The 26,440-nt window shown below is 44.8% G+C and overlaps 1 protein-coding gene across 1 annotated transcript in view; it reads left to right on the top strand.

Annotated features, from left to right (window-relative positions):
- Nucleotides 1-1,428: 1,428 nt before the first annotated feature.
- RHPN2 (rhophilin Rho GTPase binding protein 2) overlaps nt 1,429-26,440 on the top strand; it is a 43,881-nt gene continuing 18,869 nt past the window's right edge. Inside the window, exons 1-7 of the mRNA XM_035117952.2 lie at nt 1,429-1,830; nt 13,433-13,548; nt 15,990-16,118; nt 18,489-18,564; nt 22,833-22,910; nt 23,567-23,691; nt 24,155-24,321. Coding sequence (XP_034973843.1) covers nt 1,762-1,830; nt 13,433-13,548; nt 15,990-16,118; nt 18,489-18,564; nt 22,833-22,910; nt 23,567-23,691; nt 24,155-24,321 — 760 coding nt within the window. The 5' untranslated portion in view covers nt 1,429-1,761. The remainder of the gene's footprint in view (nt 1,831-13,432; nt 13,549-15,989; nt 16,119-18,488; nt 18,565-22,832; nt 22,911-23,566; nt 23,692-24,154; nt 24,322-26,440) is intronic.

Raw genomic sequence — 26,440 nt, 5'->3', positions numbered from 1 at the left:
GCAGCTCCTCAGGAAAAGGCACTCCAACCCCCGACTGACTGTATCTGTCCACACTGGTTTTACTGAACTTTGCCAGCCTTGATTGCTTTGGTTGGTAAGTTTTTGGGTTTTTTTAACAGTAAATTTTTATTATTTTCTTTTTCCAATTGTTCAACTTCATACAAAACATAATTGACAACTGTACAGCAAGTAGCTTTGTCAAGCTTTGACTTCCCTCCTCCCCTCAGCAGGTAAATTACTCCATCCCAATCGCGTATTTCCTAAATTTTATTTAACATCAGGGATGTAAGGTTTATTTCAATCCCGCTAGGCTAGTGTCTCCATATATTTATAGTTGTCTTTTACGTATTCTACACATTTACACCACTCTTTTCGAAATCTCGTATCGTCCTGGTCTCGGATTCTGTAGGTCAGTTTGGCCATTTCCATACAGTCTAGCATTTTCATTTGCCACTCTGCTATCTAAGGTATCTCTTGTGATTTCCTCTTTGGGGCTATTAATGTTCTTGCCGCCACAGTGGCATACATAAACAGTCTTTGGTCTGGTTGGTAAGTTTTGGTGCATGTGCTGTTCTTGACTTGCTCTGGCCCTGGCTCCTGGCTTATTGTGCAGTTGCTGGTTGCCCTCTCCTGGTTCATCCCCTCTGGCTGATGCCACAGCCCACCTTTGACAGCTAGGCAGGTCCCACCACTGTTAGTGTTATCTTCACAGGCATTGGGGATGGCATTGTGGACATCCCCTTCAGATGCAAGCAAATCTTCAGAGAGTTTTTCCTTGCACACACAGACATGGGGGGGGGGGTGTTTTCCTCCAGGGGACCTTTTTTATTTTGCATTCATTTGCTTGCACAAGACCTACACACAGATTATTAGTCTATCTCTGGGCCTTTATTGAGCGTCTGTTCTGATTTGTTTGCATGGAGTTATTGGACAAGGAGCCTTCCTCCTGATTTGCCTGTAGAGTGTTTATACCACGCCTCACCTCCCTGTTCCTCATTCATTCATCTTACACTTTTCAGTGCCTTTCCTCATCACTTTCCAAGCTGTAAAACATCACTATTTTTTAAAAAGTGGATTTTTTTACTCCAAGGTGAGGGGGCACTGCCATTCACTCTAACTGTGCCCGCCTAAATATCCAGCACGTGCTTGACTCCCTCCTGCAAAATACTGACAGTCTGGAGGCAACCTGGTTCTTCAGAAGACTTCAGGAGGACACAAACAGTGTTGCTTGGGGAGTTGCGGAATCGAGTTGCTGGCTGGTGTTTCCCCCTAAGTTTTCCATGGCAGATCGGCTGCTTGAATCAGCGTCACTTTCGGTAAAAACTCTCCTTGGCGCATCAGCTGAGGAGCCTCCCTCTGCCTGCTGTTAGGGAGAGAAGAAAAGCTGCCGCTCCCTGCACACCCCGAGGTGTCTCTATTGACTCTCCGAAGGGTTGGCTCAGCTGTCCTGATAGCGCCGTTGCTAGGAGCGGACTCCGCCTGGCTCCACAAATACACAGGAGATCCGAGGAGGCGGTCTCTCCCTCCCTCACCCCACCCCGATCTCCCGTGGGCTTCCCCAGGTAGAGGAGGAGGAGGAGCGACGGAAGGCGAGGGGATCGAGAGTGCAGCAGGGATCCGGGCTCTCTCAGACATTCATCGACTGGACGGTGCGCCGCGCCGCGCCGACGAGCCAGACTCCGCGAGCAAGGCAAGCGCAGCGACTCTAGTCTCTTATCGCAGGGCGAGGTGGGAATTACCCCGGACTTTGCTGCTCTGGCTATGACGGACGCGTTGTTGCCCTCGGGCTGCCGGGCGGCGGACCAGAGGGGAGACTGCTACTTTCGAAAGGTAAGTCGAGGCAAAAGCATCGCGGCGACCTGACCTGCGGACAGATGGGTGGGTGGCAGGCAGCGCACGCCCCCCCCTCCCGCCGCCGCTCCGTAGGCAAGGCGCAGCGCGATTGAATCTGCCTGCCACCCCGATCTATACTTTATGACCTGAAGAACCCTTGGCTCCGCCAGGAATTTGGAAAGCCAGGGGAGGCGGTTATGGTCCAGTATGGTCAAAACTTTGATTTGGCTTTTTGAAGGGTGTTTTTTTTCTCCTAGTAAAAGCTAAGCATAACAGGTGGGGTGGGGAGTCTTTGGGGGATTTGAATAGCTGTTTCATTGTGTGGTTGAATGTATTTGCTTATCTGCCTAGAGCAAGTTGATAATAACAGTAGTTATCTTATGGAAACATAAATGACGGTGAGAGGGCAATTAGCAGTTGCTGGAATTGTTGGAGACATTGCTGCCTTCTAGAAGGAGCGTGAATAATCTTTAGAGTTGCTACCATTTTGCCTAGCAGGGCTACCTTGTCCATAATACAGTAGTGTCTGGACATACATACAAAAATTCAACAGGGACAGATGTCCCCAGCAGGGAACTTTTATGGTGGGAACAGCTGTTAGCTCTTATCAGAGGAAATACAGAGAGACACAGTCCTACATATGTTTACTCAAAAATAAGTACCACTGTGTTCAGTGAGGCTTTCTCACAAGTAAACATATATAGGATTGTAGCCACAAGTACATAGGCATAGCCAAGGGGGGACAGGGAAGGGCCCTGCCCCCCAATAAATAAAATTCAATAAAAATACATAGCAAACTGACGTTCTCCCCGCCCCCAACCAAAAGCTCTGTCCCACCTAACAAAAATCCTGGCTATACCCTTACACAAGTAACTGCTAACATTTACCAATGAAAAAATTATTTGTTTGTATCCAACCAAATCCTGCCTTCTATTTTTGTTAGTGCTTGTCTTTATGTGGAAGTTATTCACATTGAACTCAAAAGTACCTACTCCCAGTTTTTATTGGTTGGGAAGTTTTTAATGTTTGATGTTTGATGTTTTTATATGTGCTGGAAGCTGCCCAGAGTGGCTGGGGAAACCCAGCCAGATGGGTGAGGTATAAATTATTATTATTATTATTATTATTATTATTATTATTTTATCACAATAAAATTAACAAACTATATTACTCCCAGTTTTTAAGTGTACATAGGACTGCAACTTTTAGCTTCGTAATGTATTTTTTTCTAATGCCTAGAGAGCCTTTTTATAAAAGGGACCCAGGTGGCGCTGTGGGTTAAACCACAGAGTCTAGGGCTTGCTGATCAGAAGGTCAGCGGTTCGAATCCCTGCAACGGTGTGAGCTCCCGTTGCAGCTCCTGCCCACCTAGCAGTTCAAAAGCACATCAAAGTGCAAGTAGATCAATAGGGACCGCTCCGGCGGGAAGGTAAACGGCGTTTCCGTGCGCTGCTCTGGTTGCCAGAAGCAGCTTTGTCATGCTGGCCACATGACCCGGAAGCTGTCTGCGGACAAATGCCGGCTCCCTCGGTCTGTAGAGCGAGATGAGCACCGCAACCCCAGAGTCGGACACGACTGGACCTGATGGTCAGGGGCCCCTTTACCTTTACTAGAGAGCCCATAGTTTTATATTTCAAAACTGTGTGTGAGAGAGAGACAAATCTATTGCCCTCAATTTTTCAGAAGGTAGAAACTCATTATAGAGTAGGATTTATTCAATCCTATTATAAAACAAGGAAGCTGTTATTATGCCATCCAAATAGGTACAACTTGATAGATGGCTGCAGAGTTAGGTACTAATTTGGTACATTCCAGCACTAGGTACATCTAAGAAAGAAAACAAGTAGTAAGCAACCTCTTTAACAGATTGGATGGCATGGTGTATTCCTCCCATTTTGGAGACTGTTCTAATTATCAGAATCTGATACAGAAGTGACCTCTGCCCTTTGCTACTCTTGTACTTTTAGATGGGAATCACAGCCTCTTTAAAAATGTAAAATTGTCTCCACCACCACCTCTTGCAGAAAATAAACTTGGCAGGGATTTCCAGAAGCCAGGTCAGATTAATTTTTTACTAAAGCATGTCTGCAGTTTCCAGACCAAACCAAGTGGGTGGTTTAGCGAACTAAAGTAAAGATTTCTTTAGTGCAAGCAGTTTTTTTTTTTTTAAAGCATTGCAGCCTACATTTCTAGACTAGCCCTCATGCAGTGGGATCCACAAGCCGTTTCAGCAGGGACACTTGGGCTTAAAGCTGAGCCCAGGAGATGCAACTGTAGGTCAGGGGTAGAGCACTAACTTTGCATGCAGAGACACACAGGTTCGATCCCTGGCATCTCCACTTAAACTGGTCAGGTTTATTGTGTGTATGGGGGGGGGGGGAAGACCCTGTATGAAGAACTGCTGCCAGTCAGAGGAGATGTTACTGGGAAACGTGGACAAATTATTAGACTCTGTAAAAGGTGGCTTCTTGTGTCCCAGTCGGGGGATGTTTGAAACTCCATGATGCAGCCTCCACTTTGAGGTTAAGCAAGTCTGGGTCAGGTTTGGTCAATGCCAGGATGAGCTCCATGGAAGAAAGATGGGTTATAAATAAACGATGTGGATCACAACTATAGCTTCCGTAAAACGGCTTGCAAACTTGATCACAGTGCGAACACCCCTTCCCCTCAAACATTCTCCTAACTCTGATGGGTTGTGAAGCTGGTCTGAAACTTGAGTTAACTTTAGCTAAAAGCAGCTAATAAAGGGAACTGCTGGCCCCAGGCTTGTAAAGGGAAAGCTATTCAAAAGGAAACACGATAAGGCATTTTAGATTAGGGCATTTTTCAGCTGGCTAAGAGCCTGACAATACAGCAGCTAGCCCCAGGTGAGTACTTAAAAGGTTTGTAAACCTCTCCCTGCATATCAGATTACCCAGGTTAAATTTAGGGCACTTCTGAAACTCTGGCAGCTCATTTTGTGAGCTCCCAACAGGTTTCATCAGGTGCCTCATCAGAAAGTTATGTAAGTGCTGCCAAGTGTGCTTGACTGAACTCTCTGTCCATTTACAATTATTCTATGTAACATATCATCAGACCTAATAATATATAGATAGGGAACAATTTCCATTTTAAATAGTGGTACAAACATCAGAATTCCTGCATAGAAAGCACTTCGGTCTAGGAAGATGTAGGTAAAGGTAAAGGTACTGTAAATGACCCCTGGATGGTTAAGTCCACTCAAAGGCGACTATGGGATGCGACGCTCATCTTGCTTAAGGCCGAGGGAGCATCTTTCCAGGTCATGTGGCCAGTATGACTAAACCGCTTCTGGTGCAACGGGACACCATGATGGAAACCAGAGTGCACGGAAACACTGTTTACCATCCTACCACAGTGATACCTATTTATCTACTAGCCCTAGTGTGCTTTCAAACTGCTAGGTTGGCAGAAGCTGGGACATTCCCCTGTAGGAAAATGTATCCAACCTCAGCCCTGGGCAGATGTTATTTTCTAGTAATTGGGGGAGGCAGAGGCAGAGTTTCACCATCTTCGCATATTCAATCTCTGCTATTTCTTCATGAGAGTTGTGGAACCTGGGGACAACATTCTAGCCACCATGTGCTGTATTGGAGCATTTAACTACGAAGACCCAAGTTCAAATCCCTGCTCAGCCACAGAGATTTGATGTGGGTTTTCTGGAAAAATTCAAATTTTAACATTTTCAATTTTCATCTGATTTTTTTCATGCCCTACAGCAGGGGTGGGAACAGGATCACATCTGTGGGCCAGATCCTTATCTCTCACACCCAGACAACATTGAGGCTATCTGCCTGTCATTCACCTGACATGATCATCGTGGCTGACAACTGTCAAAGCTAAATGGCAGTTGTCATAACTGCCAGTCAGCTGAACCTCATTCAAAGCCTTGCTTTTGCCACTCAGCTGCATACATAATCGTTAGCAAGGATCATGTTGAAAAGTAATCTAGGCTGATTTGTTTGCATATCATTAGAATCATGTATATGCCAACTGAAGTGATGCAAATGGCAGAGGTGGTGTTCTTGCTGTGGATTGGGCAGAGTCTTTTCATATCCAGCAGAAGCAATCCTGATGTCTGGAAAAAAACATCCCAACCTGCCTCTTACAGTAAATCATGTGTAGTCATTTTCTTATCTTGCATTAACTTTCAAGCATTGGCAAATGTAGGCAAGAGGTGCCATTCATTGCAGCCCTGCGCTTGTTGGAGCAGATAGCTGAATGATTAATCACAGGCATGAACAGTAGCTCACCGTGATGTGCAAACACACTCATCAGCAATAAGCTGGAGCTGGTGACTTCCTTATTACTAAGTATGCAGCTATATATTTAGATGCAGGCAAGTGAGAAATTGACTCTGGAGAATGAAAGGGCTATGAACATTTGTGACCAGTCTTCATCCTCACGTGGACAGTGCATGTGCCAATGGGTGGGAATGAAACGTTGAGTGCATTCCCCACATTTAGAAGAAAAAGAAAACCTGCATAAAGGAAAACAAGCTTTGCTCAAATTCTGTTTGACTTTCTTATTTGCATTGCTCAGTTGAAACAGCTGGCAAGTGATCATACTAACACTTATAGAGCAGAGTATCAACCAGATACTGCTGGCAAAACAATCTCATGTAAGAAAGAGACGGAGAGAGAAAGGTGCATAGTTCTACAAGTTAAAAAGCAAAGATTTCTGGTGAATTGTGTGTGACATACTCGGGGTGGCCTATGACAAATCATTCACTATTTTATTTTATTATCTGTGAAGCAGTAGTCCTAGTGACCTTTCTCACAGTGGAATTCAAGAAGAGCCATGTTGCACTGACACCCCCCCCCAGGCTTGTATGCTCCAACATTTCTCTTTCCAACAGCAACTGGCCATATCTTTTTGGAAAGCCCATGAGCAGGACGCAACGGCACCCACTGCCCCTGCTTCGCCCCTTCCCAGCATCTGACAGACGCAGAGGGAAAGCCTACACCCATAGATTATCTTGGAAGCTGGACCCTGTGCAATCAAACAACCAGCTTTCACGAAATCTTATAGAGAGGTGTGCATGCATTGGCTTTCCTCCTCCTGGTATCCATGACCAATGCGTGGACATCAGAGGTGAGCCAAAGGAAGCCATGTGACTCAGAGGTGAGGTCAGCAGTGTGATCATTGTCCCTAGTAACTATGTCAGGACCCCTTCATATATACAATGTGTGGAGCAGTCTAAAATATTGAAGTGATCCAGGGTAGAAATGCTACAGGGAACAGGTGCTTTAGTGTAGGTTGAGCTGCTGCAGGTGGTGCGGAAGCCCAAACGGAAATGACCCAGCTTCATTTTAGGAATGCATTTGTTTGCCCGCTTTCACCGTTTGAAAAGGAGAGAGAACTTTCTGTCCTTGCCCTTGTCAATGATTATACAGAAAGAGGAAGATCTTAAATGGACCTCTATCTTTTTGAACACCCACCCATGCCTTTAAAGATGTAAATACAGGAAGTCTGGGCAAAAGGCTAATGTCAGCGTACTTGCCAATTTTTATTTACACAGTCTGGTGGAGTTTTCACACTTTTTATCTAAGGCAGGAACGGGTAACTTGTAGCCCTCCAGATGTTAATGGATTACAGCTCCCAGCATCCCATTGGCTAGGTCAGCTGCTGGGGCTGCTGGGAGTTGGGAGTCCAAGAGCATCTTGAGAGCCACAGGTTCCCCATCCCTAATCTAACAGGTCCCACCATTGGTTCCCCCTTTCTTTGCTTAAGGGCTCTCTGCTTGTCTAATTTCATGTCAATAGCGGCAGCCTGATAAAAGTGTGCATATGCAAACCATTTTACCGATTACAAACTTTTCCCAGCCTGGGAACCTGGAGGTATTCCTGCATTGCCTCTGGTGATTGATTGAAAGGCCCAGTCAAGCTACTTTCCTAAAAGCTTGTGTTGGCAAGTTTGCCTCAGGCCTCCATGCTTGTTTAGTCGTTTAGTCGTGTCCGACTCTTCGTGACCCCATGGACCATAGCCTCCATGCTATGATCCACCTTCTGGCTGTCACAAATATGTCTCAGATTTATGTAACTGTTATGTGCTGAGTACACACAGAAGGTGGTTATATATTAACTGCTGGTTTTTAAATAGCCATTCACCCCACTTCTACTTGTACACAGAGGTTCCCTATTATGTTGACACCATTCTGTGATAGGAATAAATTGTCTTGCTGGCTCAGACTGAGGTCCATCTAATTCAGCATTCTTGTTTCAAACAATGGCCAGACAGATGCTCTCTTGGGCCCAGGATTTATTTTTTTTGCCTGAGGTGAAAGACTGGTGGCCCACCAGCACCACCCCATGTACAGAAGCCCCACAGAATGAACAGTAGAGTTGGAGGGTGCCCTGCAGGGCGTTATCCCAGCTGTATGCTGAATGTAGGAGCTCTATAGCTGGACCAACCATAGAGAAGCTTTCCAATCTCTGATGACACCCAGGAAGGGAGAGTCCACTGCCTCGCTATGTAGCCATTCCTATGGTTGAATGAACAGTCTCCTGCCTCCCATAAAACTGTTGGATCCTTCTGTTTCTTAAAAGCCATCCAAGCTAGTGGCAATTGCCACATTTTGGGGTAGTGGAGTAGTATCACTCTGGTGATATGTTGCATGAAGAATCAATTCCTTTCATCGGTTTCCTTGAGTGACTGACATGGGAATGTAGAGGATACAAGCAAAGGGGTTAATGGAGCTCCTTGTCTGAGGAAACCTTTTTGTATTTGGGAGTATTTGCTGTGTCAGTGTTTGTTTGCTCTGGAGGTAGGACAGTAACACAGGGTGGAGCAGAATGCCTCACTTTAACCATTGAGGCACACCCAGATTCAACTCTGTTTCAACTTCTCTTTTGCCATTAACATGCATCTCAGCTTATCAGTTGTCAGTTTATCATGACATCATTTGAAATATCTCATCCACTGGCAACACTGAATACATTCAGTACTATACCTCTTCCGCTGAATAAGCGATCAGAGCTTTGTTAATGATGTCACAACTGCAGCTTCCAATTTCAAAATCCAACACTGTCAGTGTTTATTGGAGAGTCTGTGTGGAAGTGGATGGGTATATCTGGCTTCTGTTTTGTATAAGTGCAAGGTGTTACATCTTTTGCTTTTCCAGATTTGCTAGCAGCACCATCAATTATCACGTTATGCAGTTAAGAGTGGGTTATTGCCTAAGCAGGGTCAGCTTATTGCGCTATGAAGCAATCTGTACACTTGAGAAATAAATATGTGAATACTGGTGGTTTATGTCTTTCTCTGTCCCCAGGTGAAATCAGTTCCACAACAGCTAGACTCTTTCCTCCTGCCCCTGTTTGCAGAATAAGAATCTTAAGGACAGCTTTTAAGTATTTTGGGCTGCTAGAATTCCAGTATATATCCATTCTTACAATAAATATGGGATCTATATCAGGGTTGAGGAATCTGTGGCCCTCCAGGTATTGTGGGAAGGCCAGTGCCTCTCAGTGCCAGGCAGCCTGGCAAATGGTCATATATGGTTGTTGTTGTTGTTGTTGTTGTTCCACAACATCTAGAGCAGGGGTCAGCAAGGTTTACCTTGCCTGGGCCAGTTCACTCCAGCGGAGATCCCTCCATGGGCTGGATTGCCCCCCCCCAATTTCCGGTGTCTGTGCAGACACGATTTCTGACATCTGTGCATGCACATACGCGATTTCCACTGCCGCAGAGACCCCGTGCCGTGTCACACCACGCTGATTTAGCACAGTGTGCGGGGGCTTGCTGAGCGGGTGACTTGGTTGGGGGGCGGCTCATGGGCCAGTTAAACGACCTAGGTTGCCTACCCCTGATCTAGAGGGCTATAGACACAGGGAGATCCTTACTCCTCCCAGATGCATCTAAGCCAGGCATGTCAAACATGCGGCCCTCCAGATGTTTTGGCCTACAACTCCCATGATCCCTAGCTAGCAGGACCAGTGGTTGGGGAAGAGGGGAATTGTAGTCCAAAACATCTGGAGGGCCGCATGTTTGACATGCCTGAATTCTAAGCCAAGTGCCACCTAGTGATTAAACTCTGATTACCCTTTCCTCTGAGGCATTGTGGGAAAGGTCACCAGGAACGTTCCGGTGCCATCACCGTGATGGTGGCAAACTGCTCCCCCCCTTTTCATATAATGTTAAATAGTAGTTTGCTGCTATTACAGAAAACTGGCACAGGTGCTAAGCAAGACCTGGAGTGCCCACATCACTACTTTGCTTCGCAGCTAGTGGACAGGTGAGCTGGGTAGGCAGCAGCAGCATATGCTGAATGGAGGGATGGAGGAACACAAGCCGCTGTGCCTCCCAGCCTGCTGCCTGAGCTATGTAGCTTCACATTGTTCATGGTAGGGCTGGCCCTGCTCACACTGATCCTTCTTTGGCTAGAGATGTTGGGGGTTCACTTGGGAATCACTCTGCCAGTGAGCTGTGCTCCTTTACCTATGTTGAAATACATACAGCAGAGCTTGGATTCAATGTTGCTTTTCTCCCTACAGGGCAAGGCCTGAGCATGTAAACTTGAGATTTTTATTGGGTTGAGATTTCCCCCCTGGAAGGTGCGCCTCAAGCAGGCCCACAGATTTTGCATTTCCATTCTCCCTTGTACTTGGTTTCAGAGAGCAAAGCTCATCAGTAACAAGAGATTAATTCACGATGACATGTTGTTCGGTCAGTTTGGCAAACATGAAGCTTCCTAGAGATGATTATGCAAGTTCTTGGGCCAATTTGCATACATACTCCAACCGTCCCTATTGGTCAGGGACAGCCCCTGTTTTCTCTAACATGTCCCTGGGAAAACTCTGCTACTGTTTCCCCCCCTTTACGGGCACATCTCTTGATATCCGGTTAGTGTGAGTTGTGACATTTGACATGCTTCAGGTCTGTGGAAGTTAACATCTCTGTGTTGTATCCAATTGACTAAGTCTGAATCCACCTCTCTGAATTAAGGGCATGGATGTATCTGTGTGTCTAATGTGTGCATACACACACATGTGAACTTTAAGGTGAAGCTCAGTTTGAACTGGCAGGCAACTAAATGACCAATTATTTTACTGGTTTTGAGAATAGTGCAGGGCATGCTGTTATGCTTAGAGCAAATAAATACAGACTTGAGATTAGGCAATGGAAAAGCCATAGTTTCATGTAATGAGAATGAGCCACAATAAGCTCATGTACCGTATTTCTCTCCCACCTGCAGCCCAGCTGTGAAGAGGACTTTGAAAACTTCTGCTTCTGCTTTAGATTTAAATTAACCACAACTTGTTTTGTTGCCCATAGATGCATGCTATGTTTTTGCACGACATCCAAATGTAGCAAATGCATAATTTGGAATTAGGCAGTAATCACTTGTAATTATGATGGAGGTGTTAGTGGCTTGCTCCTCTTTTCATATTTTCAGTGTTGGTGGGTGTGCTTTTCAGACTTCATCAACATCACAGAATGAATTAGTTCCATTAATGAATGAAGAACATCAGGTGATGCTTTTAGTCTCAGCACCTATGATATATGTTTCTTCTGAGAGCCCCAGCATTTGCTGAAATTGGACTTCGTGTAGAGGTTTAGAACACTGCGTTTCCTGGAGAAAAATCTGTTGCAGGATGTGTTAGTGATTAAGCAATTATTTTGTCATTGGGTTAAACAAAGACATGATTTAGACTTAAGGCTTTGAATGCTGAACAAGTTATGAAGACAAGGTGCCTAAGCAACCCACCAGTCTTGTGAGAGTGTTATCCTAGGTACTAATCCAAGAAATTGCAACAAGCAACAATCCTGTGCAATGCTGGTAGCCAGGTTATCCTAGTTCAAAGAAATGTCCATTTTTTTCCTGAAACACTATAGCTAATAGTATATCATGGGTGTTATTAATTTCAGCTAACTCCAGCTCTGTGGAAAGGAAGCAGACTCACCAAGAGACAAGGTTGCCCATCCACTCTAGACAATATTATTTTTATGTAAATATTTATAAACTGCACTTTCATAAAAAAATACAAGCATACAAAATGATAATAAAACACCAGTGGCAACATAATAATAGCTGGTAAGAAGAAATCAACATTGCAAAGGCCTCCTTGAATAATAGCATTTTTAGGAGACATCTAAAGGAAGGCAGGAATGATTCTTGCTGAATCTCTACCTGTTTCGGGAGTTCCAACAGGACAGTCCTCAGCCAATCTTTCTTGCAATATTTGCAATGTAGTGTCACTCTGAGGCTTTATGGGAAATTAAATAGTTTGTCTGATGCTGCCAAGTTAGACCCACAGTTGGAAGCCCAACTGGAGAACTTTTGCTATGGATCCTCTCAAACTGGTCCAAACAAGGCCCCTAAAACTTGAAACAAGTACAGTATCAGTTACCAGCCTTTTCTTGGTTTCGAGTCCTTGCTCCCATGACTGGGTTTGCTCTTAAACAAACCCTTTTAACTTTGTTCTGCGGTCATAATAATATTTGAACTTCTTATCCACCTGTAAGAGGATTTTGACCACAAAAATGAAAACACTTCTGCTTATCAATATAGAAGAAGTGGAATGCCTTCTGGTTTTCTTTGTGAGATTGCACCAGGAATGCAAGCAAGACTTTTCTTTTTAATCTAATCAATATTTTGTAATTGAACGTTGAAGGAAAACACACCCCATAAGTCCTTATGAAGCCCTCATATAATCAGCCATGTTTTCAACCATCTGGAAAGCCAGTACTGGAAAGAGATTTCAAATTTCTATTTGCTAGCCTTTTGTTTTATTTAAATGGATTGGTGCTCATTGTTCTGAAAACTTTTGGGATGAAGGGTGGGATATAAATCTTAATAATATTAATACTAATGACCTCCTATTGCTTGAACCTGCCCACCAACTGCCTTCCTCTTCCAATGTATTCTATTGCCAAGACGGGTGCGATTGGCAGGGACTGGGGGCAGAGCCTTCTTTAGTATCAATATCAGCAGACTTGTAGGAACCCCAAGGTTTGCAGAGGTATGAAATAAATATGTGGGGAAAAACAACTTCTAAGGGGGGAAATAGAAACCCCAAACAGCTCAGTGAGGGCTGACTGTTGGAGGGTTTGGAAAAAGAAAACCAGGAGGGCGAGATGATGGAAACGGAGTGTCCTGATCACAAGCACCACATGCTGCAGCATTTTGTTGCAGGTTCCACTGGTTACTGTGTGAGGCAGGCACCCCCAAACTGCGACCCTCCAGATGTTTTGGCCTACAACTCCCATGATCCCTAGCTAACAGGACCAGTGGTTGGGGAAGATGGGAATTGTAGTCCAAAACATCTGGAGGGCCAAAGTTTGGGGATGCCTGGTGTGAGGCATGCTTGGAGTCACATAAGTATTTGTAGAATATTTATAAAGGACAGAAGCTATTGGCAAAGGCTGTAGAGAGATCTTGGCTTGGGTCAAAGATGCAACTCCTCGTTGCTTCCACATTAGTAAGAGGATTGGGAAACACTGTGTTGGATGACATATATGTTTTTTTTATTTTTTAAAAATGTGGAGATCAGTGTTATCTGCTTAGGGAGGTGTCCATTCATTCTTTAGTTCTTTGCTCATCCACTTTTGATAAACGATGTGTGCTTCTGTAATCCAGGGGTGCAACCCTCTTGCGGAGACTGGACGGAGCAAACTGCAGAACCAAAGAGCAGTTCTCAACCAGCAGATACTGAAGGCGGTGAGGATGAGAGCTGGCGCTGAAAACCTCCTCCGGTATGTTCCCACGACTTCCCTCCTCCCTCTGCCCACAGCCCCAGAATGCAGCCTTTGTTCTGTCCAACAGGAGCAGCCTCTGAATCCCAGCCAGCAGCCCAGCGACTCCCAACATCTCACTGAAGAAATTGCAGCTAGGAATAATCCTGCATGTAGACTCATTGTAGTATTTTTAGCCTTTCATCTATCGGAAATTTGTCTGCTCTAAAAGCTCTCCCTTGCTTTTCTTTACACATGTTTTGTTTTGCAGTACTGTATTTAAAAGAAATCATATTTATTTGTGTACTGCCTTTCCATTTAAAACAACTCACTCAGGGTTTACTCCAAACTGCGTAACAGAAATAATGAAAAAGCAATCTTAAACAGATAAAACATCAGCATTTCTAACAAACACAGTAATGGATAATTTCATAACTATCTTTTGATGCCATAATAGTTAATTGAATAAACATATTTTTCAGCAGTAGGGAGCAGCTAGGATAGCTCAATACACAACATGATTCCAATATTTCAAACAATTCATTTCATAAATCTAATGGCTTGGGTTCTAAGATAACTTAAGAAAATTTGCAGAAGGAAAGTTTCTCGTCCGTTCCTTCTTCATGCAACCTGACTGGAGGTTTGGGGGCCCTCATTTGCTGAGCAAATTGGGATCAGGCATAGGGACCCTCCCAAACAAAGTGGCACAGAAGTGGGGTGGGGAGACATTCCTTCCCCAAACTTTCTTAAGTTAACTTGGGATCCAAGCAGACATCTGAAAGCTGTGCATGTTGCTGTTTTCTGTTGGTGTTTGTTGGCCTTGTTTGTTGCTTGTTACTCAGCAATTTCCAAAGAACTTGCAGCACATTTTAATAACATAAGCATGCATAAAATACATTATAATGTTGACACATTCATACAAAAACCTATGTAATTAATTTAAAATAGGCAAAACAGTCCTTGCCCCAGACAACCTCAGAAAGCTTTGACAACACACAAGCAGCAAAAGCAACATTATTATAGTCCATCAAAAGCCTGGACAAAAGGTTAAAATGAACCCCCCCTTTTATTAAAAGGGATCTAGTTCAGAGTTTTGAAGCTGAAACCAAAGCAAAAATCTGAGCTAGTCCTGCTTGGAGAAGGTGAGGAGTTTGCAGATTTTAGCTGGGCATGTTAAGCCTAGATTTGGCTGTGTACATGCTATGCCTTTCAAGCACATTCAAAGCACATTTCCGCCCTCAAATAATTCTGGTCATTGTAGCTTACCCCTCACAGAGTTAAATTTGTAGCAACTCTTAACAAACTACAATGCCTGGAATTATTTGAGGGCGGAAATGTGCTTTAAAGTATGGTGTGTGTGCGCAACCTTTGTTGCTAGCAACTCCCCTGTTCCATGCTGTGTCCCTGCACAAAGCCCAGCCTGGCACCATTTTGAAAGAAGTAAACCTTTACTAAGGCCCTACCTTTAGAGAATGAAGCAGCTGCCCCAGGTGGAAGGGCAGGGACAGCAGAGAGCTGCTCTTCCTGGGGGCCCCTGACCATTTCATTTTGATGGAGGGCTAAGCTGTTTGTGCTGTGTGGCTTGCCCTGTACTCTCTAAACTCTAGCCTGCTGCCGTCACATTCAGCGAAGGGTACAGTCCTCTCACCAGAGTTCAACAGCTGGTCTGGTAGAGTTGTGTGGGCAGCTACTATCTTGACCTTTTTACCTCAGGTAGCAAAATGTCTTGGGCAAACCCTAGCGACAGCTTTAAAAAAAGAAGTGAGGGATAAATTATAAGTTCTCTCTGCCACTCACCAACACTTGGCGACCTGTCAACTGCATTTGTGGGCCTTGGCTACAGTGCTATGGGTCAATGGAAACCATTGCCATTAAAAACTGCAGTGGAATTGTTAGGCAGGCCTATTGCTTTGTTTGTCTTCTTCGGCTTAACAATCACAACAATAGTATCTGTGCCATGAATGTTGTCTTGAAAGCCACTCCACATTCTTTTCGTTTGGCAGTGGGCCATATCAATTCTGAAACCAGAGTTTTTTCATGTCTATTATTAAGGGGGAAATCTCAGAAATGTAGAGAATGCCGGTAAGGCCCATTATACAATAAAGAGGCTGTCCTCAAAGCGTTCTCAAAGGTGCAGCGCATAGTTAAACTATGTAACTAGCTCCCACAGGAGGCAATGATGGCCACCAGCCTAGATGGCTTTAAAAGAGGGTTGGACACATTCATTGAGGGAGGTTAAGGCTATCAACAATGGCTAAGCACTTCCTCCACAATAGGATGCAGCAATGCTTTTGAATACCAGCTGCAGGAAGCCACAGGAGGGGAAAGTGCTCTTGTGTCCGGGTCCTGCTTCCCTTTGGGGCATCTGGTTGGCCTCTGTGAGAACAGGATGCTGGACTGTATGGGCCACTGGCCTGATCCAGCTGGCTCTTCTGATGTGTATGCCTTTTTCTTCCTGGCAGGGCGACAACCAGCAACAAGGTGCGCGAGCAGGTGCTGCTGGAACTCAGCTTCGTCAACTCAGACCTGCAGATCCTTAAGGAGGAGCTGGAAGGACTCAACATCTCTGTTGAGGTTTACCGGAACACAGAGTGAGTGGGGGAGGAGCTATTGTAGTATTGTTCCCCAGACAAGTATGTTACCTGTGAGTAAAAAAAAAACAAAAAACACAAAACAAATATTTGTCTGACAGAGGGGAAAAAATGCAGAGAACAAAGCTGCACAGGAGAGAGGCGAAAATATTCAGTTTGGTCTGGCTGTTGACTGAGGAGATTACAGCGGGTATTTACCTTCCTCCTTGGGAAAGGTATTAAAAGCAATTAATTCTGATCCCTAATCCTCAGAAATGCCTTCGAAGAGGTGACTTGAATGGGGAGTGGCAGAGAAGGCCAGAACTAACTTCTCCTCTTGGTATTAAGCTGCACAAAGCCAGCAGGCAAAGTGGGGCGCTGATTTGCAGTGAAACATTTAATGCCAGGCTTTGCTGTTCCGTTCTTTCCCTTTTCATAGTTATTTGTCCCTCTCATTTAATAATTTCTTTCTCTCTTAAATAAATAAATAAATAAATAAATATTCCTCTCAGGGGTATACATTTTAATTCTCTGAAACCTCAAGCCCATTGTCGGCACTGTCACAAACTTATATCCCAGCCTGCTTTTAAAAGACAATATACTGTAGCTCTGTTGTGCACCGCCCCCATGCTGTTGTTGTTGTTGTTGTTGTTGCTTTGCTTGATCTTAACAGCCCACACTTTAGCATAGATTTAAGGGACATTTTGGAAAAGGCTGTGTGTGCTGCCAGTCAAAATTGAGAAGTTTATTATTTCTCCCACCATGAGGTTGGCATTTCAATGAGAGATTGAATTCCACCCTGCATTCATCTTAGAGCTGGCAGGAACACAGGTGCCCATGGAAATTTGTGCACAAACATGGCAAACTTAATAAAGATGGATCAGAGGGGAATGCCTCGAATCAACAAGCAAAGGGTTCGTTTTAATGTCGTGGTTAATGCCAGGGATTTGGTTTTGATTTCTCTGAGAGTGGTATGCCTGTGAATAACAATGAATGGTTTTGTAACCCGTTCTGCATCAGGTTGTTTATTTGTACATCAGTGATGAGGGGAAGGAAGGCTGGGAGGAAGGGAGCCTTAAACTACTTTGGCAGACTTTGCATTTTTTATGTGAAAATGCTGAGGGGTTGTATTTAAAAGAAGGCCTGCACTCTTTCATGGAGCCCTTCCCTATGCTAGAGTTGAACAACACATTTGTATTGCATTGCATTGCATTGCATTTGCAGCATTTATACTCCATACTTTAACAAAAAAGACTGTTTGAGTGGCTTAAGAAAACAGTGTTAAGATGGTTCCTGTCCTCAGGTTCACAATCTAGAAAGCCATGGAGCCATGGCACACATAAGAGCATGAGAGCCTGCTGGATCAGGCCAATAGCCCATTTCGTTCAGCATCCTGTTCCCATGGTGGCCAAACAGTTGCCTATGGAAAACCAGCAAGCAGGACCTGAGCACAAGAGCCCTCTTCCCTCCTGTGGTTTCCAGCAACCAGCATTCGGAAGCCTTGCTGCCTCCAACTGTGGAAGCAGAGCAATAGCTATCATGGACAGTAGCCATAAAGAGCCCTCTTTAATGGAAGACCATAAAGAGGCAGAAGAAGCAACCTCCAGTCAGTGGCTTTATCTCTTGATAAAGAGCAGCCGCCCCCCTCCCTTAAGCTCTCTTCCCAGATCAGATTCAGGAGTGGAGCAGGTAACAATGTCGCCCTCCTCCCTTGTCAATGTCAGTGCTGGCTCTAGTGGGCTCACCCTGCCTTGAAATGCTGCCCCCCACCCACCCACCCACTGCAATCAGATTCAGGAGCTGAGTTGGTGACAACAACAGAACTGGTGATGCACATACATACACCCATAGGTGTCCATAGAGGCCTTACTTGGTCCCCTTTCCTTGCTGAAACTAGGCTTTGAAAGAAGTGTTCTGTTCACCATTAGAATAGGTTGAGTGGCATGTGTGCTTGGTGGCATGGAGTGGGTGGTGCCCACAGCAGTCCCCCCATTTAGTAAGTGTGGTCTCAGGCTCATAAAAGGTCAACCAGGAGGTCAACCTTAAGAGAGGTCAGCGGCCTATGTCTGCCTATGAATGTCTGCCTATGTTTAACTCATTGCATGGCCTTGGGCAAGTCACTTCAACTTTCATCTCCACTTCCTCCTCTTTGAAATGGAAAGGAGTTTGTTGTGAGGGTGAAGGAAGAGTTTGCAAGCCACTTTTTGGTTTGCTTGCTTTTTAAATGATGCAATTGAACCTATTGGGGTATAGGTGTCAAACAAGCTAGTCTACACTTATGGATACTATATAGAGGTTCATAGAACAACCACTTTCCTACACCAATTTGCGGTTTTTGAAAAGTTGGGGGAGGGGAAATTTGATCTTAATCTTCTTCTTTTTTTAACACAGGGAGGCTTTTAGCATTCCTCTGATACCACTTGGCTTGAAAGAGACCAAAGACGTTGACTTCGCAGTTCCTTTGAAGGTAGCGTTTCTACTAAGCAAGGAAAAAGTATACACTGCAGATGTTGGGGTGATAAGACAGATTCAAATTCTCATTATGACTTAATTTGCTCCCCAGGGAAATGTTTCAAGAGAAATTTACAAGCCACAAAAGTTGGTTTAGATTCACAATAAAAACCTTGATTCGACGGTGAATCTCAGGGTTTCATTGTTAAGAAAAATCTTCTAAATTTATCACTCCCACCTAGATTATTTCTAGCTCTTATGGTTAAGAGAATTAAAAAAAAAGTTGCATGCTTTAAATTCCAAGAGCAGATTACAAATATGGGCCAGGCATTACTTCGTCTTTTGAGAAAAACAATAATGTCTCATTCATGCTGTCATAACATTAAAATTGCACACTTCTTTGTGGTTCTTCTACTGTGCTAGTCCCATTGTGTCTAGAGATTGCGGTGGAGGCACTAGCGAAGAACCATTTCTTTAGGAATATGGAGAGATGCTTTGCCCATAGGGGCCTTTCCTACCCTTATCAAATGTTACTGTGAGATGCTGGATTTACTCTCCTGCAGAGATGTGCAAGTCCACATGCATGAGCATTTATACACCACAAAATGCACAGCCTGCCAGTCCCCAGACTGGGGAGGCTCATTTTACACAGCTGATAACAGATTGTGGGCACTTGTGCAATTTGAAGATATATTTACGTGAAAGAACAAACCCCTTCCTTGGTTTTTAAAACAACTCAAGACTGGCTGTTGCAGAGTAAATGAAAGCAGCATGAGGAACAGGACTTGGGTCAATGGTCAGACAATCATATTTTGCTTTACTAAGCTGAACCATAGAAAACCCTTTTGGCTGCACAATCAGTTCCATTGCATGATCTGGCAAACCCAGACGTCATCCATGAACTATAGTTTGCCACTGGGTGATATCCAATGTTATTTGCACAATACTAACTTGGGTCCATAAATTTCAATGGGTTGCGATCAACGTAGCATTAAGCAGATTGTTCCATTAGTGAAAGGATTTATCCATGCACAATGGAGCAATCTATCCCTCTCTTCTCCCTGTATGTCCTCTGTAAACCTGTTCCGGGGCTTCCCCCAAATCTCTGGAGTAGATCTGGGGATGGTGAAAGGCACACACAGGGGGAGGACTCTCATTGTGCTAGTGCCCAGTGGGTTTACTTTAAGTAGAATTTCATTGGTTACAACCCATTGTTTCCAAAATTGTAGTTAACAGCTTTGGGATGAGCCAGGATGCTACGCTATGGTTTAAAGTAGCCTTAATATCCTGACTTGCGGTTCGAGGACCCGCCCCCCGCAATAAATAAAGACACAGTGACACGTGGTATTAAGGTTGATGGGTAGAATAAGGCCACAACTTTATTGGTTAAAGCAAGTGAGAGGTATTGGCTTAGGCATTGGACTCGCTAGCAAGCGTGACTCCGCCCCGCTTGGCGGGGGGGGGGTCATATCAGGTTAACACCCCAAGGGAGGAGCCTGTTGATGCAAATACAACTGAAAGCTCACCCTGGTGCCACCGGGGTTGTGCCATGGCCCTAGCCACCAGCAGGGCGTCGGACGGGATCCACGACCGCCGGATCCCTTTAAGGGGATACCCCTATAAGAGGAGGGTTGGATGATGGCCACAACCAGTCCTCGAACACACCAGACAACTCCATATTCCAATGCCTACCGCCAAATACCGAAGAAGTTGTGACGAATTGCTACGAGGTAGGCGAAAAAACCAAGAGGCCGGTGCCAATTAGCCAATTGGAGAAAAAACTCCTACCCGGACCCTTTGGGCCACCAAAGGCGACCCAAAGGCGACCAACCGAAGTCCATAGCAAGGTCAAAATGAACCTGACTAAGGGACGACCTAAAGGGCGGGTGGGTGGGAGATCCGATGTGGTGCAGGGGCGAAAAGGGGCGATCTGGAGCCTGCCGCGCTAATTTAAAGACCTGTTAGCTCCGCCCCCCCCAGCTGGCCCTATTGGCCAGCCCTGAGCGCGGCAGGTAAAGGTGGAGCAGGGGGGCGGGAACCGCCCCCTGCTCACTGCGTAGAGCGGGTCCCGCCCGCAAATTCCCCCCTCTCTGAAGAGGAGGGATCTTGTTTCAAAGCTCTTAACTTGTTGGTTTGGGCGACATTTAATGGAAGACTTCTTGGCAGAAGCTTGTTTGCCAGGATCATGCAAAGGTAGGAATAGGGTTGCCAGACTCAATAGAGGACAGGACTTCTGTGCCTTTAATTACCCTGCTCTCTTTTGAGTCTGGAAACCTTAAAGAGAAACCAGCAGACCCTTTGCCTGGAAATTAAACAAAGGGTCTGCTGGTTTCTCTTTAAGGTTTCCAGACTCAAAAGAGAGCAGGGTAATTAAAGGCACAGAAGTTCTGTCCTCTATTGAGTCTGGCAACCCTAGGTAGGAATGAAGGGACTGCGGGTGCTGAAATCTGAATGCAGGCACTATGAGGTTGGGGTGAGGGCGGTGAGTGTCACATGTTGGAGGCCATTGGTAGCCCTGCAGTGTAATAACCTAGATAAGGGCCCCAGAGTTCTGAGTTGACCAAGGCTGGTTTGTTGGCCTGTAGTTTTTAGCAAGAGGTAGACAGGTTTTACTTGCTTTACTGCAAGATGGTTGTGAGGTTTTATGGTTCTCTTTCCTAGACTGATCTACTGATCTGCTTTTATGTGTGTGTATTGCCTTGCTCCACTGAATTGGTGGTATAAAAATTCCCTGTCTGCCCAAAGTAATTCCCAGATGCCTTCTTTTGAGCCAATCACACACAAGACTGAAGAGCTCTGGTTTTAAATTTTCTTGGTACAAGTAAAACACCAAATAAATGTCCACAGAAATCTGAATGGAGAGCAGGCTTTGGCTCAGGCAGGCAGTTGTGACTTTTAATAGACTTTGTTTCAAGTGCTGTTGCTGCTTCTGTGCAGTAAATGAATCACATGAACAACCCCCCCTTTTGAAACAGGAAAGTGAGACAGAGAAGGACAGAGAAAGATTTATCAAGATTCTGTCTGGGGCACTGGGGAGCTGGGCAAATATTTACACCATGAATGAAATCAGGTTCTCTGCCCCTGTCCATGGCCATTCTGTCTCACTCCAAATGAACCGACCCTCCCGCAATGCTGTGCACATCTAGGTTTATTCTGCTAATTTACCCCCTGCCCCCTTTCATTTTAAAATGCATAGTCCATTTCCAATAGTATTCTTGTGCCCTGAATGGGATTATGAAACAGGTGTGTGTGTGCAGGAAACCCTGTCTTTGCCAGAGAAATGTCAGAATTAGGCAACAGACTGATCTTCCCAGCAAACATTTCTAAGGTTTGAAGTTGAGTTTGCTCCCTTTTAACCTGGCCAGTGGTGAATAGTCAGCCTTTTAATCTCAGAGGAGCAAAGTGGACATGAAACAATTTATAGAATACCCAAGAGTGTAAGAAGAGTCTTGCTAGATCAGAAAAAAGGGCCACCCATCCTTTTCCTCATAGTGACCCGCCACATGGCATCTCAACAAGCAGGTCATCAAGGTCAAAACACAGTCCTGATGTTGCTCCTCAGCAACTGCTATTCAAGGGTAGACTGCTTCTAAATGTGAAGGTTCTGTACTGGAGAGGGGAACCGGATCTGTATGTGCCCCCTCATTCCATTCAGTTTGATCATTCCTGTCTTCAGGCAAAGCTAGCAGACATCATGCCTTGTGGCAGTCAGTTCTGCTAATTAGTTTTGTGGTGTTGATTTTGTTGGATGGCCCAGAATTCTAGTGCGACAGAAGAGAGAGAGAAATTCTCGGTCCACTTCCTCCACCCAAGGTGTGCATACTGTCTAGTCGCATGCTTCACATACAAAATTGGAAACTGGCTCATCTTTTGCATAGTGGTGGTCATAGCCTTTAAGCAGCAATTTCAATTTTCAGAGTGTGTGTGTGTGACATGAGCTTCTCTGGATTTTTTGTCTCTTAGAATGTGCTATGCTCTTTACTAAGAGATGCTGAACAAATGTCATTCAATGGCCAACCTTCAATGTTATAAACCAGCCCTCAAGGCTTGGGGCTTTTCTAAAAATTAGGTGAGGATTTAGGCTTCATACAGAGTCAAGGACTCTACTTGCTTAAGGTTAGTTATTTTTTGGCAAATGCACATGTCAGTTCAGGGCTACATGATTAGGTGAGCTCTTCATTACTTATTGATAGCATTGTCAAAGTTTTTCTTTAAAATACTTGTGCAGCCATGGTGAAGAAATTCAGGATTTGAACTGTACCATGTCTCCTTTATCATTTCCAGGACTTTATCCTGGAACACTACAGTGAAGAAGGTTCTGAATACGAAAATGAAATTGCTGATCTTATGGACTTAAGACAAGTAAGTTAAGTCTGTTTAGAAAATGGACTTGGATTTCAAGTGTTGTGTGTTTTTTTAAAAAAACACACACCTGTAGATGAGAACTTAAAAAAAAAAAACGATTTAGATGCAAGACTGGCCCTAGGCATCTCCCCAAAGGAACATTGGCCACATAGGAACTTGAACTAGATGCTCCAAAAAAAACACAAAACCTGTACCTGTATAAACTGTGGACATGGTAGCTGTAATTCCTGCATTGCAGGGGGTTGGATAGATGATCCTTGGGGTCCCTTCCACCTCTATGATTCTCTAGGTGCCGGGAGAAATGGGCTCACTACAAAAAAGTAATTGCCATATTTTAGGTGTTCGCTTGCTATCCATTAGTTTATTACTAGTGAATAATTGGAATTTGGATACCCCCACTGCCTGGATCTTGTGTTCATTTGTACACTGCCTAACAGTGTAGCAATGCTTTGTTTTCATTTGCCTTCACTTTGACCTCACTTTTGTAAATGTAGTCATTGTAAATCATTTAAGAAGCCACTTTGGGCATGACGAAGTGAGCTGTGACCTATGAAAATATGTTCAGAACTCTGTACTAATGTGACGGTGTAAAATCCATTTACCTGGCACATGTTGATGACATACCATGGTGAATGTATGTTTTGTATTCTAAGGCCTGCCGTACCCCCAGCAGAGATGAATCGGGAGTTGAGATGTTGATGAGCTATTTTGTTCAGCTCGGCTTTGTAGAGAATAGATTTTTTTCACCCAGCAGACACCTGGGGATTTTATTTACCTGGTAAGTTCCATTTAGAATGTTGTTAGTGTTGGTTCTAATGCATTGGGAGCGCAGCTTTGTGGGTTTGAAATTTGACCTGATGGATTGCAGCCCTGTGTTTCTGGAGGCAAAATGCAAAGCCTCCCATTTGGCCAAAAAAGCTCTTAGCGATCCAGTCAAGCATTGCAAGGAAGGGGTGTGCTGCTTTTAAGAGAGCAAAAAGAAATGTGCTTTCTAGTTGACAAAGCTCAGCAATTAATGTGTGTTACGTGCCCTGGATTATGAGCATTGTTGACTCTTAGTTAAAGTAAAAAAGAGCCCATCAATGAGCTGGTGCAAATGTAATGCTTGTCAGATGCTTAACTGTAGCTAAGAGGGTTGGGAGTGGGTCTTAAAATTGTTCTTTGTCCTAATCCCCTCACCACCACCACACCACCCTTCTTAATTACATACATATTCGGTTTTGTTTCTGTTTTTGCTGAAGGTATGACTCTTTCACTGGTGTTCCTGTCTGCCAGAAGAACCTGTTGCTGGAAAAAGCTAGTGTTCTGTTCAACATCGGAGCTCTCTACACCCAGATTGGCACAAGGTGCCATCAGCAGACGCAGGCTGGGCTTCAAAAGGCCATTGAGGCTTTTCAGAATGCAGCAGGTAGGGAAGAGTTGTATGTTGGTTCTCCAAACACCTTGGGATAGTGGCTTGATCCAGTTGCTTCTCTTTTGCATGCATAGAGCCTTACACGTTTCACATGAGCTTGTGTGTGCACACTGTACCTGTCAGGCACATCCAAAGCGTGTTCTTTCCCGTAGAGATTTCTGGGCACTGTAGTTCATCCTCCCAGAGCTACAATTCTCAGCAGTCCTTTACCAATGACAGTGCCCAGAATTCTTTGAGGGAAAGAATGTGCTTCAAATGTACCTAAAGATGTAGTGTGTACACAGCCTTCATTTAATTGCAATGTATTTGCCCTCAAAAGAGACCCAGGATTAAACAGGTTTTTAGCATGAGAGGGGCACACGCTTAAAACAATAATAATTAAAATATTCACTTTTCAAGTTTAGTCCCATCCTATATAATAAAGTCCCTGTGTCTCTGCGTCCAGTCCCTGTGTCCCTGTGTCCGCGCTAATGCGCATGTGCCCCACGGACACAGGGTCTGGACGAAGAGGTGGGACGTACACACGTGCGCACTCTCTCCCCCCCTCAACCCTCTGCCCTCCGTTCCCCTGCGGCGGCGGACCAAGATGGCGGCCTCGGGTCCGCCTCCTCCTCCTCCTGACAACCCTACCTGGCCCGTGGGAGGAGCGGCGGGGCCGCGGCCTTCCCTCCCTCTCTGCGCTCGGCCGCGGGACACGACGGGAGAGCGCTTTGTTTAATTGCGTTCCCGGCGCGCCCCGTGGCCGAGCGCAGAAAGGGAGGGAAGGCCGCGGCCCCGTCGCACCTCTAGCGCCCGTTTTCTTAACGGGCTGAATGAGACTACAGTGGTACCTCGGTTTATGAACACAATTGGTTCCGGAAGTCTGTTCATAAACTGAAGCATTCATAAACTGAAGCGAACTTTCCCATTGAAAGTAATGGAAAATGGATTAATCCGTTCCAGACGATCCGCGGAGTAACCGTTCATAAACTGAAGCGAACTTTTCCATTGAAAGTAATGGAAAGTGGATTAATCCGTTCCAGACGGGTCCGTGAAGTACTTAAACTGAAGCGTTCATAAACTGAAACATGGGTGTAATTGGTTCCGGAAGTCTGTTCATAAACTGAAGCGTTCATAAACTGAAGCGAACTTTCCCATTAAAAGTAATGGAAAGTGAATTAATCCGTTCCAGATGGGTCCGCGGCGTTCATAAACCGAAAATTCATAAACCGAGGTGTTCATAAACCGAGGTTCCACTGTAGTTAAATATAAAACTGCCCAAGTAACTCATTTAGTTGAGACTAAGGGTTGTATCCGATTTAGCTACATACACAGCATATATTGATAACCCCTGCCCCCCCCAAACCCTAGGAATCATAGCTCTGTGAGGGGTAAACTACAATTCCCAGTACCGGTATTTTGTCTGTCTGTCTGTCTGTCTCTCTCTGTCTCTCTCTCTTTCTCTCTGTGTGTGCATGTGCGTGTTTTAAACGTGTGGTGTGTATGCAGCCTAAATTTTATTCCGGAGTAGACCCATTGAAATGAAGTGACAGTGTTAGTTATGCTCAGCCATTTTCGTGGGTTTCCTTTCTAACTTTGGATGCAACCCAAAGTGAATATTATGGTTAACAATTAATGAGCTGTAGTTTCAAGGCCTTAGAGACTGTGGTCCATTATTAACAGCTTTTTTTTAGTCTCATAATGTGGTCTTTCTCCTCTCCTTCCCTAACGTAGGCATTGCACTGGCTGGTATATAATTTATTGCAGCTTATACTCCAAAGGAAGGGCTGCCTGTAACTTGGTGGCAGAGCACTTGTTTTGCATGCAGAAGGTCCTAGGTTCAGTCCCTGGCAGCATCTTCAGGTAGGGCTGGGAAAGTCTCTTGGCTAAAACCATAGGGAGCTGCTGCCAGTCACTGCAGTACTGAGCTGGAGAGGCCAAGGGTCTGATTTGGGGTAAGGTAGCTTCCTGTGTCTCCAATGATCCACACTTTAAATTATCCCCACCCTAAGTGCAATGGCATCCTATATTGTGCACACCAATCTCTGACGGGTGAGACGTTCAGGGGTCTCGGCACATACCTTGGTTTGTATTTCCTTGCAGTGGTGGTCACAGGAGACTGAGGGCATTTTCT

This window comes from Zootoca vivipara, chromosome 6, assembly GCF_963506605.1.
Source record: "Zootoca vivipara chromosome 6, rZooViv1.1, whole genome shotgun sequence".
Lineage (NCBI taxonomy): Eukaryota > Metazoa > Chordata > Lepidosauria > Squamata > Lacertidae > Zootoca > Zootoca vivipara.
This window is presented reverse-complemented; position numbering and strand designations above follow the sequence as displayed.